Source organism: Desmodus rotundus, chromosome 7 (assembly GCF_022682495.2).
Source record: "Desmodus rotundus isolate HL8 chromosome 7, HLdesRot8A.1, whole genome shotgun sequence".
NCBI classification, from domain to species: Eukaryota; Metazoa; Chordata; class Mammalia; order Chiroptera; family Phyllostomidae; genus Desmodus; species Desmodus rotundus.
The window spans coordinates 117,422,635-117,437,402 of NC_071393.1; the positions used below are offsets into that span (position 1 = coordinate 117,422,635).

The 14,768-nt window shown below is 50.7% G+C and overlaps 1 protein-coding gene across 2 annotated transcripts in view; it reads left to right on the top strand.

The window, feature by feature from the left end:
• Positions 1–681: 681 nt before the first annotated feature.
• The window catches only part of ESRRB (estrogen related receptor beta), a 159,794-nt gene continuing 145,707 nt past the window's right edge, over positions 682–14,768 (top strand). The window contains exon 1 of one of the 2 annotated variants that reach the window (XM_045202035.3): positions 682–956. In XM_045202035.3, the coding sequence (XP_045057970.1) occupies positions 955–956 (2 nt within the window). In that variant the 5' untranslated portion in view covers positions 682–954. Of the gene's footprint in view, positions 957–2,211; positions 2,230–14,768 lie in introns of those variants that run through there. The other variant, XM_053928985.2, reaches the window with a different exon arrangement.

Sequence of the window (14,768 nt, forward strand, 5' to 3'; positions counted from 1 at the left end):
CTTCAGCATCCCAAAGACCAGGGCTCCTTTCCCCAAGAAGACACTTTTCAGGCGATTTAGACTCTTAGGAAATCGTTCTGGAAAAAGTGGAGACACCAGCACCCCCAAGGCCTTTCAATCTCGGGCAACTCTTCTGTCACGAACGCCATCCCCTAGCCTTTTAAACACCCTCTACATGCTGCGATGGGGCCCACTGGACCCTGCTTCACAGGGCACAGGTGACTTCTGAGTCCATCCCAACCCCTCGCCCTCCAGGAGCCTTCTGCAGGTCCCCCAAGAAGCCTGTCTGGCCCCCACACTAGGAAGGCTCTGTCTGCTCCCTCCCTTCCTCCTGATCTGGCAGGAGGAGTGGAAACTTTCGTGGAAAGCACTTGTGCTGACGAATGCTCCCAAGTCAGGGCTTTGACTCCAGCCTGACAGAGCCGCAGGCGCAGGATCTGGGGGCCTCTCCTTGCTGGGGTCAGGACCTCCTGCCCCGGCTCCTCCCCTTGCCCTCTCTGCCCACCCTCAGTCATCGGCGCTCCGGTGACCCCAAGGGACTGCTCCACCACTGGAGAAGTAACTGTCTTTCACTCTTTCCCTCCCTGCTTTTGTCCTCCCCCCAGGTCCTCCTCCCTTTGATTGTATATTTTGCTTTCCCCTTCCCAGTGCCCATCAGTGGCTTCGTCCTCTGCATGGGGCTCGGTGGAGTTGAGAGTCTAGAGCTTTTTGCTGTTTTGTTTAAGACCTGGTTATGGTTGTGGGATTTTTTTTTTTTTTTGTCAGCTGCCTGTTATATCAATCACGGAGTCGGGATCTATTTATAGGTTGGGAGTACTGTGTCCTTAGTCACAAAGAGACACAGACAGGGGACTGTCAGCTGGTGCTGGAGGAGCTGAGCAGCAAGTCATCAGCAACTGGAAACACCTGAGGGGCAGACAGTCCACCCAGCCCAGTCCTCTCCCAGCCCCAAGCATGTGAGTACCACAACTTTCCCCTTCTCTGCCCAGAATCCGCCCTGTACCTTCCTGTCCTTTTCCCTACACACACCCCTTCTCTCTTTTGCGCTCTCTCTCCCTCTCTCTCACTCTGTTTTAAATGGATAAAAATATCTCCCCATGCCTGCTCTTTCATCCTGGCTTCCCACACTGTAAAGCATCTCTGGGTGGCTGAGAGGGAAGCGCTGCCTTTTGCAGACTGTCATGGGAAGGTCAGAGGGACGGGGAATGGCTGGTGGGACAGTTTCACAAACTCATTTGGAATCAGTGGGTTCCCTTTTATTTTGTTTGTTTTCGCTGAGAAAAAGTAAGTAAATCAAAAGGGCAAGGGAAAGTTTCCATGCGGCTCAGCGGGGTGGGTATGTCTCCCAGCGTGAAAACTTTTATTTGCTGGCAGCTCAGGCGTTGGGTGAGCTGGGAAGGTTACAGAGGGACACTCGGTGCACACAGGACAGGTGGTGATGGAGGGCTCCCGGCAGGTCCGGGCTCAGTCTGGGAGCTTCCGGGTTCAGGGGGGTTCGTGACCGTCCCCGTGGCCAGCTTTTCTATAGTGCCTCAAAGGAAAATGACTTTTTCCCCCCACGGAGTGAGTTTGCTTTGAGAAGTCCAGATGAGACTGAGGATTTGTCTTACCTTACAGGCTTCCGTTGGCTCACTCATTTGGTGTATTTTCTTCACCCGGAAAGGGGGCCTTGGGAGGGGCTAGGGGAAGAAGAGACTCTGAAAGGGTGAAGCAGGTGCCGGAGCGTTGCTGATGCATCGCTGCATCCTTCCTGAAGGAGGAAACGTAACATCGCGATTCTTGTCACAGCCGTGCTTGTTGCAGAGGGTCAGAGTGCAGGCTCTGTGAGCGCATTGCTGGCTCCCAGAGATGGCAGTCGCCAGGCACTGTCTGGTGGTCCATACACCTAACACACCGCAAGCTTCCTGTGGGACATGTGGGATTTTAGTTTCTGGAGGCTGCATAGTATTATAACAACCCTGCACTCGAGAAGGTTTGCTGTGTTATTTACAAAGGAACGATAGCCCTGAATTTTGAAAAAGAAAATGTGATGATGTCTAACGTATATTATATACACCTTTTAAAATGTATCTCATTCTTTTTACAAGTCTAATAATGCCTGTGTTTCTATTTACGAATACAGTGCGGGCCATGTACTCTATCACTAAGGACTACGTCTTGATGTTTTTCGGAAAACAATATCCTAACACAGAAGTGTTTTCAATAATTTAAAAGCATTAAACAAAACAGGTATGTCTGGATTGTTTCTGATTAAAGACAAAATAGTTTTAGCAGCAAATCTAGCTTGGTGACAGTTGAATAATGGGGACCCACATGTTTAGAGGCAATTGGATCTCATTTTCATTTTGACCTTTGTGAACGTCAGCTTTCCTCCCCTTGGTTCTTTATGGCCACCGGCATTTTATTTAGGGCTATTGTTGTCTTGACCCCATTCATTTATTATTTTGGAGGGGAGAATGGGTGTCAGGAAGGAGTAAAAAATTAGAAGGTAAACTTCGCATGTTCAGGTAGGAAGTCCACATTCAATGGTGGAGAAATTCAGAATAAGTATGTTGGAAAATGGAAGGGGGTGGGGGATGTCACTATTTAAAACCTAGTATGGTAAGTAACATCCAAGAAATGAAGGGAAAAATAAACAGGAGCTGAGCCTACCATCCATGCCGCATTCTCATTTCTCTCTTCCAAGGACTCTGTTTTGCTAAACATACCCTGCTAAGGTTCCCCATAATAATGCTGAAGTGGGATTTGGTGGGTTATTGTTAATTAAAGCTCAAGTGAATCGAGTGATTGAGACATTGCATTCAGAAATCACAGCAGTCAGCTGTTTGCAAAATTAAACTATCCTAGGACTTTCAGATCTCAGTGGCTTTTTAGAGAAGGTGTGGCATTTTTTAACCTTTTAACACAAGAGCAAACCATTCCCTCCGCTGTCAGCACGCACCCTGGAGCCCGCTGGCCCGTGGTGAAGTGCAGTGGGAGAGGCTCCTTTTGGAACAAGTTCTGCGTTCTCATTAGTGTTAGCAGTTGAGAGAGAAGAATATTTGTTGGAACATTTAGGCAAGAACTGCTCCTTCCTTTGGCTACCTGTGGATGCTTTTCGGTGGGATGGGGCTTGTTTGGCAGTGTGATGGAGGGCCTGGCTTTCCTCCTGAAGTCTGGGATGTGGGGTTTTTTTTTCCCCCCCCTTTGGGCTTAGTGATAGAGATGCAATTGGGGGGAACTTCAAGACATTTGCATAAGGCAGCCTCTGATTACTTAGTTTCTGCTTCAATACCGATTAATTTTATGTGGACTGAGCTCCCAACAAACTCATCTTTTCTCCCAACTGATTTTTTAAATGCAATTGGTCATGGGGCTGTCTGTGACTTCATGTCTGCAAAATCTAACCCATTCCATCCTTGTGGTTGTTTATTTCTCCGAATGTAAACGTACGGTTGTTTTATGTGTCCCTCCCTCCCACCCCAGCACGCGGAAACCCAGCCCCAGCCTCCTCCCAAATTGGGGACAGTGGGTGCCAATGAACAGGTGCTTTGGAATACAGCAGGCTCAGGTGCAGGGCCATCAATCTCGAGGAAGAAGGAATCACAAATCCATGGAAAGTGCTCCTCTAATTCAAACAATTTGGCATAGCTGGGGTCTCTCCAAATACCCCATAAATAAAAGATGGCAGCTGGCAGGGTTTTGAAACCAAAGACCACGCACAGCTCTTTCTCTCCACCACCTCGTTTGGCACTGTATCTGTCCATCTTTTTCTTATCTCTATTTTTACATTTCATTATCCTCCTGCTCTCTCCCCCCACCCTTTCCTCCCCCTTCTCGCCTTTCCTGAAAAAACACATTTCTATCTGGCACAGAAAATAAACTCAGATTGTGGGTAGTTATGTTAATCTAATTCAATCCTCAGCGGGTTAAGAGTGAAATTCTAATAGTGGAGCTGTTGAGGGCTTTTTTGTTAATGGCTTGGGGATTACATTGAGTTAAAGGCTCATTTCCTAATCAAACAGAGAGGGAGAGAGTGACTCCGAATATTTATGAGTCTCCCAGTGAGAGTTTAAACATTCAACTCCAAAAGCAGGGTTTCTGCAGGAGGAAAGAGTTAAATCCCCTCAGGGCTGCTGGGGAAAAAAATTAAACCAGTTAAGCCATCAGCATTTTCAGGCTGCTGTACAACTTCAGCAAAGTGGAAGGTGGGGCGAGAGGGGAACCGGTTCACAGAGCGAAAATGGAAACTGTGGGCTGAAGCTTTGAAGCCAGAGTCAGCTGATGTGCTCAGAAAAAAGTCCCCTGCAGCAGACTGGGGTCCTCGGTTCACCAAGGGCCTGGAGGGGCTGTGTGCCTGTAACTCCCCAGATTAATTCTCCTCCTCCAGTCCGGAGGTGAGAACGTGGAGACAGTCGGAGTATGGCTCAATTTACCAGTAGCTGGAGAGTTCCCCCGCTGCCTGGTGGAACTGGGGTTGTGGGGGAGAGGATCCACCCCATTTGGTCCTGCCTGCAAAATGCTGAGGGCCAGCTCCCCTTGAAGAGCACATTCACAAGCCCCTCTCTGCCCCTTTGCTCTGTGATTGGCTGGGTCCCTCGGCACTCTGCTCTCCCTCTGCTCGGGGCTCTATGCTCACCAGGACCTCAAAGCCCACCTGGTTCATTGTGCCCAGGAGCAAACAGGTCAAGGACTCCCTGATCTTTCACCAGAGAAGGCGAGGAGTGACTTGGCCATCAAGGTCAAGCAAAGTCAAGGCAAAGTGAGGTCAGGTGTCTGAGCTCTCTACGTGCGCTCTGGCTGCTCTCTCGCCTCATTCTCTGGGGTGCGGTAGAGGAGAGGGGAATGTGGGAGCCAGATGGCCCACACAACGTGCCCTGCATCTCCTGGAGTGCTGTTTCCTTCTCCGGCCTGGAAAGGAATACCCGGGGTCCCTGGGACAGGAGGGTTCTGAATGACTGTGGACACCTGTTCTTTTCTCTGCCACTTACCGACTGGGCAGTTTCTAGGCCTTTCACTTGGGCCCTTTGTTCCTGCTCCACAGGGTCAGCGGAGGTACCAGACGGCCGACTTTCTATCTCTGGGCCTCCGGCTCCTCGTTTCCCCTGTCCGTGGGTGTCTTCCTCTTAGAGCTTCATGCTCGGTGGCCTGTTAGTCCTCATGCATTTGCCCTTTCTAGCATCAAGGTGGCACTTACGTCTTTGGCAATTTTTCTCCGTAGCCTTTCTCATGTGACTGCTGTCCCCCTCTTTCTGGAACCCCTGGCTGGCCTCCCTTCACTATCGCATCACCCCCATGTTGTGATTGCTTCTGTGGGTCTCCCCGACAGCACCAGCCTCGGACCAAGAGCGTGGCCACATTTCATTCCCCTTAGTAAGCCCAGATCATGGTTGACCATTCCTGCCCTCTCACCCCAACAGGTACCGTGCTTCCCACAGACCACACAGAGCTGTGGGTGAGAGCGTCCGACAGCCAGGGTTCAAATGCCAGCACCCCCTTCTCTCAGCTGTGAGCCCTTAATGGTCTCTATGTTCCCATCTGCTTCCTGGGGATAATTCTAGAACCTTCCGTAGAGGGGTGTTGGGAAGATGAAGTGCATATGAAGTGTTAGCCCTTTGTCCAATGTGTTAGACTTTTGTTTGCTCAGCACAGAGCAGTCACTTCTCGTGTCACATCACTAAAAACAGGTCCCACTTTGACTGGCACAGCTCAAGAGGTTGGGCATCTTCCCACAGAGCGAAAGGTTACCTGGTCAATTTCCTGTCAGGAGCACACGCCTGGGTTGCGGGCCAGGTCCCTTAGTTGGAGGCATGCGAGAGGCAGCCAATTGATGTTTTTCTTGCACATCGATGTCCGTCTTTCTCCCTTTCTTCCCCTCCCTCTAAAAATAAAAACATGTATATATAAAAAATAAAAACAGGTCCCTTCACCTCCCTCTAAGGGGCTATGTCTTAGATAGCTCAGGCTGCTGTGACAAAATAGCATAAACTGGGTTGCTTAAACAACAGACATTTATTTTCTCACAGTTCTGGAGGCTGGTCCAGGATCAGGATGCCAGCATGGTTGGGTTTGGGTGAGGCCCCTCTTTGTACGCAGATGGGTTCCTTCTGACCGTGTCCTCACTGGGGGGAGAGCTCAGCTCCGCTGTCTTCCTCTTCTTCTGAGGACCCTGATGCCATCACGGGGGCCCCACCTGCATGAGCTCATCTAAGCCTAATTACCTCCCGAGGCCCCACCCCCGAACACCATCAGCCTGGGGATTAGGGCTTCAGCAGATGAACTTGGGGGGGACACAAACATTCAGTTCACAGCAGGCTGTTTTCCCTAAATGTCAAAAAGCGGAGTCCAATGTCAGCAAGACCTCCAGCTTCATCCTCTGAGGGGGGCTATTCCATTCAGAAGCCAGAGATCAAGGCATATCTGGAACCCCCCAACCTGGAAAGAACTTGGGGTTTTAAGCCACTATGGTAAAGCAGAGGATGTGAGCCAGGCTTCGGTCGGCAGTCCTACGTCCGGGGAAGAAGACCTGCCTTATGTCTGCTCTGTAGAAATAGACTTCTGTCAACACCCGTGGCCCTGGCCCACATTGCAATGGACGGTCTTGTGCTTGGGTCTCCGGGTCACCCCCGCACTCCCCTCCACCCTACATTCTCAGGGGGCAGTTTGGGCTCTGCCCACAGAGCAGGCCAGGCCAGTCCTGGCTGTGAAGTCACAGGGATATTCTCAGGGCAGCCAGTGACAACTCTGTCCTACTCTCTCTCATCCGGGTCGCTTGACAGATTAATCCAAGAGCCAAGTGGGCCTCGCAGAAGTTCCTGAAGAGGTGTCCTCTCGTGGGCGGCCCCCTGTCCCTGTGCCCTCGAACCCTTATGAGCCTCTGTGTAGGGGCTCTGTGCTGCAAAGCAACAAACCCTGTCCTTTGCTTTCCCCACTGAGAAGCCACTTCTTTCCTGGCTGAGGCAGGAGACAGGAGTGTGAGTCACAGTGCCACCCAAACATTCCAGGTGCCCTGTGTTCTTCTCACTGTCCTCTGCGAGTTGGAGGTGCCAGGACTAAACACTCCTCTCTGCCCCTCCTGCTTTCACATTCCCCGTCCAGAAAAAAAGGAAAACGAGGTGTGTCCTTATTCAGATGTGCACGAACATTCCCAGGAACTTTATTCTGCTCAGTGCAGAGCTTTGTCTAAGTCGATGTCAAATTTAATTGCTAAACTGGTGTTTCTCCTGTGTCTATTTCCCTCACTTGTCACACTCTCCCCTCTTGCTTTCCCAGCTGTCCCTGCCTGCTCTGGCTGTTCCTCCTCTTGCTCTAACCATGCTGGTCCCAGGGGGGTCCACATAAGAGGGAGACCTGCCTTCTGAAGTGTTCCAGAGTGTCTGTTTCCATTAGCACAGACAAGGCTTTTGAACGGTGGCAAGATAGAAACATTACCTTCGGTATCAGATTCTTCCCGGGACAGGATTTCTGCTCTTTTGGAAGACAGGGTAAAAACTCAGGATGTCGAGGGTTAAATGATGCAATGAAAAATCTAGGCATCTCTTGGGGGCTGGTGGCCGGCTGAGACAATTGATTGGCTTGGCTTTGTGATCCTTCTAGCAATATTCAGGAGTGAAACCATTGCTGATTAGGCCCTGGGGGTGTGGAGGGTGTGGGGGTGTGGGGGTGTGTGGGGGTGAGGGGGGGGGTGTTTGGATTCATGGCAGTGAGGGGTATAGGACAAGATCTGAGAGACAAAGGTCGGGTTGTTTGCTCCTAAGTCAGTCAGTCTCAGCAAGAGACCTATCACACCGCGTATATCTGTGGTTATATTAGAGCGCTGTGTGGACAAGTCAGCTGGGAGAAGCAGGAGGAAGGGTGCTCAGGACCTCCCCATACATTGTCTCTGTGACTCCCTGTGAATTTAGAATTATTTTGAAATAAAAAGTTAAAAGACAAAGTCACCCGAAGGGAGGCCCAATATTGAGGGCTGTTTCCTCTGTGGCTCAGAGGGACTGAGGGGTAGGTACCAGGCGGGTCCAGCCCAGCCTCCTCCAGATCAGAGGTGATTGAGGCACACATGCTGTTGGGGTTCGGTCCCCATGATTGTAACATGAGGGCTTGGAAGAAACCTCTCAGGCCTGCTAGCTCTGAGAGTTTCCATTGTAGAACTTGGTCAAGATGGATCTGGTATGTTGAGTTCCTACCATAACCAGTAGCCATAGGTCAGCCGCCTGTGTCCCTTTAATTCAAGACCTGGGGCCCAGACATGGCTTTTCTTGGGCTTCCTGCCTTTACCACCATCCATCAGCCTCTATTAGCTATCATTTTCCTCAGCTTGTTCTCTCTCCTCACCTCCCTGCCTACATGCACACCTGAGCAGGGAGCAGAAAACTGGTCTGAACTACTTGTTCAGAAACAGCTCTGCTTATCGACTCTGCATTCTTAATTTTGTGTTTAATTTGTAGAGACCACCTTTTCATGCCTCTGTGGTCCTAATATTCTCACCCTCCCAATCTGCTGTCCCACGTGTCACATTAGGTCTCTACATGTCTGGGAGGCTCCAGTGCCAGGTGCCTGTCCTCAGGGTTTGCTCAAAGCCCTTTCGCAGCTGCTCAGAAAGGAGCACAGATTTGGGGAGACAATTTCCCAACAAGGCGACCTCAGCAAGTCCTTCACCTTGCTGCACCTCCGTTTCTTTGCCCACAATGGGAGACTGAAACCTGCTCTGCGTGTCTCACAAGGTTGGCTTGGGGCTGAGAGTTGGAGCATAAGTTTTCCTTTAAGAATGGAGTGCTTGCCAGTTTTAGACGGACTCCCCTGCACAGTGATTTCCATGGAGGAGCTTGGGCAGTAAGTGGGCGTTAGAGCCCCGCTCCTGGACCCATGTCCACCTTGTACTAGCTGTGACCCAAAGATGAGGAGACGGAGTTCCCCACACTCAGCTTGCTCACCGGTATAATGGCTGTGATACGAGCACCTTCCTTGTGGGGTTGTCGTGGAGACTAAAGGAAACGCGCGTCCGGGCCCTTGAACAGTACCTGCTAGAGCTAGACCGTAAACTCTGGGCTCCACTGCCGTTAACAACGACCACGACGATGATATGGCTGTTGTAATCATTTTCTGCAGCCCTGTGCCTGAAAGGCCAAGAGGGAGGAGGTGTGCAAAGTCCCTACATTCCTCCACAAGTCCCCCTGAGCCACTTACAAATGCAGCAGAAGGTGCTGCTCTAGGGGTGCAGCACAGACATGCCCTGGTCCTCCACGGTTCCCTGCATTTCCACATCCCAAAACCAAGTGAGCTTCCTCCCAGTGCCTGTCTGGAGCTGGGGGGGATCCGGCCAAGCCTATCACCTCTTGTGGAGGTCAGCTCGCCACAGCCTAGCACAGAGGGCTGCTGAAGGCTGGAAGTCCAAGTCCAGGTGGGAAGGTTGGAAATGGTTTAAATGGGTTGTCTCATGTGCCCCTAAGTTGTGGAGTTGCTGGACTGTATTTTCTGCAAAGGGCCAGTTCCTCCTCCCTGTGCAGCGTAACTAAGCGGGGACTGCTGGCTCTCCACATCCTTGATGGCGTATCTGTAGGGAGTACTTAGCAGGGAAAGAGGAATGAGAGTAAGTAAGGGCGATTTCTAATGCCTAGGGCGGGGGAAGAGGTGATTGCCTATTTCGAGGGACTTGTAGCACCGACATCACGCTCTTAGGGGAGAACTCCCAACCCAGACTTGGGACCAGCCTGTGCGTCTGCACGTACGAGTGCACGTTAGGGGTATTGTGGTCAGCCATCCATGACTCTCCGTTTTCCCTGTCTCGGGCTGAGAGTAATCTTGAAGGAAAGTGTAATTACTGTTTACTCTGGGGCACTCACTTGAGAACACCCTCCTGTAATGGCTCTTGAGTTAATTCTGCCTTTGGATGCCCATCTGCTGCTGCTCCTTTGGAAGCCAGTGGGAACCAAGCACCACTTTGAGCCCAAGGGAAAAAGATCAGGAGATGAATATTAGTCCCTACAAGTTCAGGCTTTACTCTCGGGCGACAGAAACATGGTGGGGGCAATTTTTCTCATAGGAAATCCTCACCGGTTCTCTGCCCTGAGCGAGAGAAGGTTCAAAGCAAAGCCGACGCAGTCTAATGAGCTGTCCTGGTGGATCTGGACAGCCAGCAGCATTGACGAGGGAAGTGTGCTCAGAAATATTCGAGAGACAGGATCTGAAGCATGCAACAGATGCCATGCGTGGCCCAGGGGTCAGACGTAAGAGGTGCGTGGGAATGAGAAGTAGCCTCTTCGGGAGAGGAATACACGCCTGTTACAGTACTCTGCCTACCCGTCTGCCAGGTGTGCGTGTTTGCCTCGGCTTCCCAGGTTCCTCACTTGCTTTCTTCCCCATTGATTTTCGGTACCTTTGCCTCATCATTGAAAGTGGGGAATGGAGGCAGAAACAAGGCAGGTGGGTGCATTACAATGAAATCTTTGGAGTCTACTTGCTAAAAATATCAGAAATATTACCTTGAAATAGGACCCTCTGCTGATGTAGTCAGACACCGCTTATGAACGTAAAACTGGTTTTCACAGCAGCGTACTGAGCAAGACTTTGGGTTAACTTCCCGAAGCCTCCCACTCTGGTGCGAGCTCTGCCACTGCCTGGTGGCTTTGTCCAAGCCGCTGGATCCCCTGCCTCTGATTCTTTCCCTGTAGAAGGAATGGTGGGCCAGTGGCCTCCAGGTGCTCCTCTGGGTCCAGCTGTGAACTTTCTCTGTGCCCCACCCAGGCAGTGACCTACATGGATCACAGCTGTGTGCATGGTAGTCCATGCCCCCCCGCCCCGACCCCCAGAATGAAGGCTCTGTGCACAGTGGCTGGACGTTTTGTATGTATTAATGAAGGAAATGATGCAGGTAAATGCCAGCCTCCCCAACCCAGAATGAGCTATGCTGTTTCCAGAAATGCTATAGGCCTGGCTTGAATTTTGACCCGTTGTGTCCACCCTCATTGGTCAGGGGTGGTGATTCAGGCCTCCACGGTGTGAACTAGAAAATCTTTTTACCATAATATGTAAATGGAGTTGCCTAAACAAACCCACTGAAAACACCTTTGAGGAATGACATTATTTTCCAACTGCCATGCCTACCTCTCTCCATGACCATTGTACTGTCTATTTCTGTTCTTTTTTCCCTCTCTATCATATGCTATTAATTTAAAAATATTACATTTGGAGACTTGCTAAATAAAGAGACCTCAGAGCACAAAGTATCCCTTATCCATCTTCTGGGTCCCTATGTGATTCCTCGTAAAGATTTTTTTGTTATTTTTGACTAAATGGCCTTGATTTTATCACTAATCATTATGTGGCAATTCTTTTCGCTGTGTCTAACTTATTTCTAAAATATTCTCCCCTAAGTCCCTAACTCTACTTCTCTTGATCCCTGTGCCCCTTTTCACATCTGTCTGCCATTTCACACGACTTAGAAAGTGATGCCTTTACATGTCGGACTCTTGATCTCGGGCCTTTCCGAGCCTTCCACCGGAAGGTCCCAGAAGAACAGTTTCTACAATTGGACTTCCACCGTTCGGGTGGTCTGGGGTCTCTGTCATTTCCATACTGAGCCTGGGGACATGCTTTGTTCTCTCCCTTAAGCCCTCATATTTTCTTTAACCAGCAGTTTTCACATCGCAGATTCACCACATTCTGAATTTAAAGCCTTAACCACTCTTCAGGCTCCGTCTTGCGCACCATATTGCGGAGGAGCCCACTTTTTCCCCGACCACGATCTCACCGCATGTTGATGCTACTTGGCATTACCTGGTATCCAAGCATGACATTGCCTCGAAGCATTTCTTTCCTGTTTCCTTACGTTGTCGCTCAATGCTTGCCTGGTTTCTTGACTTCTCCATGTGTCTCCCCTCTGCATCTGCCCTTCTCAGCATGGGAGAAAGAAAGGCATTGATGAAGGACCAGCTCTGTTTAGAAACTTTGCACAGTTTATTTTTTATCTTTGCAGTGACTGAAAGATGTAGGTAGCATTATTATCCCCATTTTATGGAAGAGGAGATGGAGGCACTGAGGTGAGGGTTCTTGCTTAAGGTCCCCTGGGTGGTAAGGACTATGACCTGCTGTCGCCTTTGACGACACGCCACAGGGCTGAGTCAAGCAGGCAACCCCCAAAGCCCCAGCAATACCCTTCTGTGTCATTTACATAAGCACTGAACTTGGACCAACATTGAAAAAAATTTAGCGTTTTTACTAATCTTTGAAAAGTGTCAGGTGTTCCTATGAGCAGACTCATCCGCGAGGGCCTACAGCTCTTAGCTTTTATTCCCCACATCCGTGCCTCCTTATAATATTATCCCTGCAATGTGGATGTTTCCATCCAGCGAGTCCCCCATGAAACACACCGTGCTCTCCTTTGCACTACTCACAGTCTTGCTTTCCCCTAATCAGTTTTTAAAACCTCTCCAGAGGAGCTGGAAACGCTGTTGGTAAAATGTAGACCTTATCTGTGGCTGAGATGGGCAGCTTTTAAAAGCCACCGTGAAGTGGGCTCCCCTTTCAGAAAGCGTGTTCCTGGTTTCTCCTGCCTCATCATGGCTGCATCTTCCCTGCACCCCCACCCACCGCCTTTTCCACTTGAGTCAATCACAGATGATGGTTTTGTTCCCTTTGTTTCCAGTTTTGTCTTTGCCGCACCATACTCTTTCCGCGTGCCATCTTTCTTGCCTTTGTCTTCTGAGAGCTCCATCTACTTTACAAACTTTACATTGGTGCTCCCTGACCCCTCTGCCACCAGTAGCACCCCAGTATCTTGCTGGATGTTGTGTGTCCCTCCATCCTGCATGGGCTGCACTGAGCATGACCCACCACACGGTTTCTTATTGAGGGAGCAAGGCTGGGGATGAGGGGGTCTCTCGCCACTGGTGGGAGACCCCTCATCTCCAGCCTCGATCAGTCCTCCCGCATTGGCTCTTGGGATGCTAATCACATTCCTGAGGACAGTTATCTCCCCACCCTGGGTAGAGTCCAGCATGCTATGACTGTTTGCGACAAAGTCTTTGTCATCTCCCTGCAGGGCTTGGTATCTCCAATTTAGAGCTGAAAGAAGGAACCCAGGCTACTGCATCAGCCTTCCTGAGGGCATTGCAGACCTATGAAATGGAAAAGATGACTTTCACACTCAAGCCTGGTTGCCTCCATAGTCCTTATCTCAAACCAGTAGGGCTTGGTCCCAATTCTGAGAACACTAGGGTACCTGAAGGCATGCTGGCCTGGTGAGTCTGGGTTGCCCACTCACCCCAGTCCCCAGGGGCTTGCTGCCTCTTCCTGTGTCCTCCTTAGTCCCCTCCTCTCATCCGTCTCCTTGTAACGCACATCCACCCTGCTTCTTCCCGCAGCCCTATACCATCTTTCAGTTATTTTACGTTGCTTGTTCCCTGAAGTTGCCCTAGTGATATAAAGCCCAAGAGTGAAGTACCCCCCCCCATTCTGCATGGCCAACATCCTTTACAGATTCCCATGAGGTCTCCGTGTACCCAGAGCACATACCTGTTCACATCTGTGTTCACGGATACATGCGTTCACGCTCTGTGTACAAGCTGCTCAGCGCCTCCTTGCATGCCCGCATCAAATGCCCCTATAAGTCCGCCCTCAGCCCTCTCTCTGTGCTCTGCACTGTCAACATGAAAAAGACACTGCAGGGCCCAGTGATGTCCAGATGCCAGCACAGGGGATGGCAAATCCCCAACTTTGGAGTAAGGCAAACCTGGGTTCAAAGTTGGGTTCTTCAGCTTCTTTGCTTTCTGGTTTCAGGCAAGTTCATCTGCCTCTTTGTGCTCAGTTTTCTCACACGTGCAAAGGGGATGACCAAATCCAGAATTGTGGGGTCATTGTAAGAATTAAATGAGATGAGGCAGGAGGAAGCATGAGCTCGGGGTGAGCTCAGGAGCTCTCCTTTCCCCCTGGCTAGGTGGCCAAAGTTCGAGGACAATGAGTTGGGTTTTCATGGATACAAACCTGTCGCTGTGGAGGCCGTTCTGTTACTAACGACAGTAACAGAAAACCCTAGTCTAAAACCCTGCTGACTCAAGAATTTGATTACAGACCTGGGAAGGGAGTAGACATGAGGTTTGCTTTGTAAGATGTTTGACACCACATGATGGTCCGCTCCTCCTCCACCTTCAGGCCAAGTTGCCCTCTTCTCTGGCTGCACCACGCACAGGGTAGGGAAGAAAGCACAGCAGCTCTTTCCAGGGCCTGGCATGTTTGTGTCCCTGGGTGTAGGTAAGGTTCTGGGGTACACAGGCCACCATCTGCTGGAGCCGCCATGCCTGGGGCCAGCACCAGCCCAGCCTCCAGGACCTCTCCCCAGCTTTTGGCAGCTGCCTGGGCTGGGGGAGCCAGGCCTGGGGTGGATGACCTTACAGCTGTGCTTTCAGCCCCTGGGGGGCTTATGTTTCTGTCCCTCTCAGGGGCCCATCCTGGCTGCCAGGCAGAGGGCCCATTGTCCTTCAGTACCAGAGGCTCATTCTGCCTGGCCTGTGCCAGCACTTGGCAAAGGCTTTCAACCAACAGGCCTGTGTGTTTTGCATCCATGGCTGCCTGCCTGTCCCACCAGGGGCATGGACCCTGAGTCAGGGTGAGGCTTTGCCAGCTTTTCCATTTCTCTCTGACAGGCCTGGAAACTCCTTAGAAGATTTCTATTCTCACACGAGTCAAAGGGGGGAATTGTACAGGTGGCTGTGAAAACAGAGACACTTGTTAAATCGCAGTGAAAGGATACTGATGCTAAGCGAGGCATGGCTTTCTAACCTGACTCCACGGGAAGA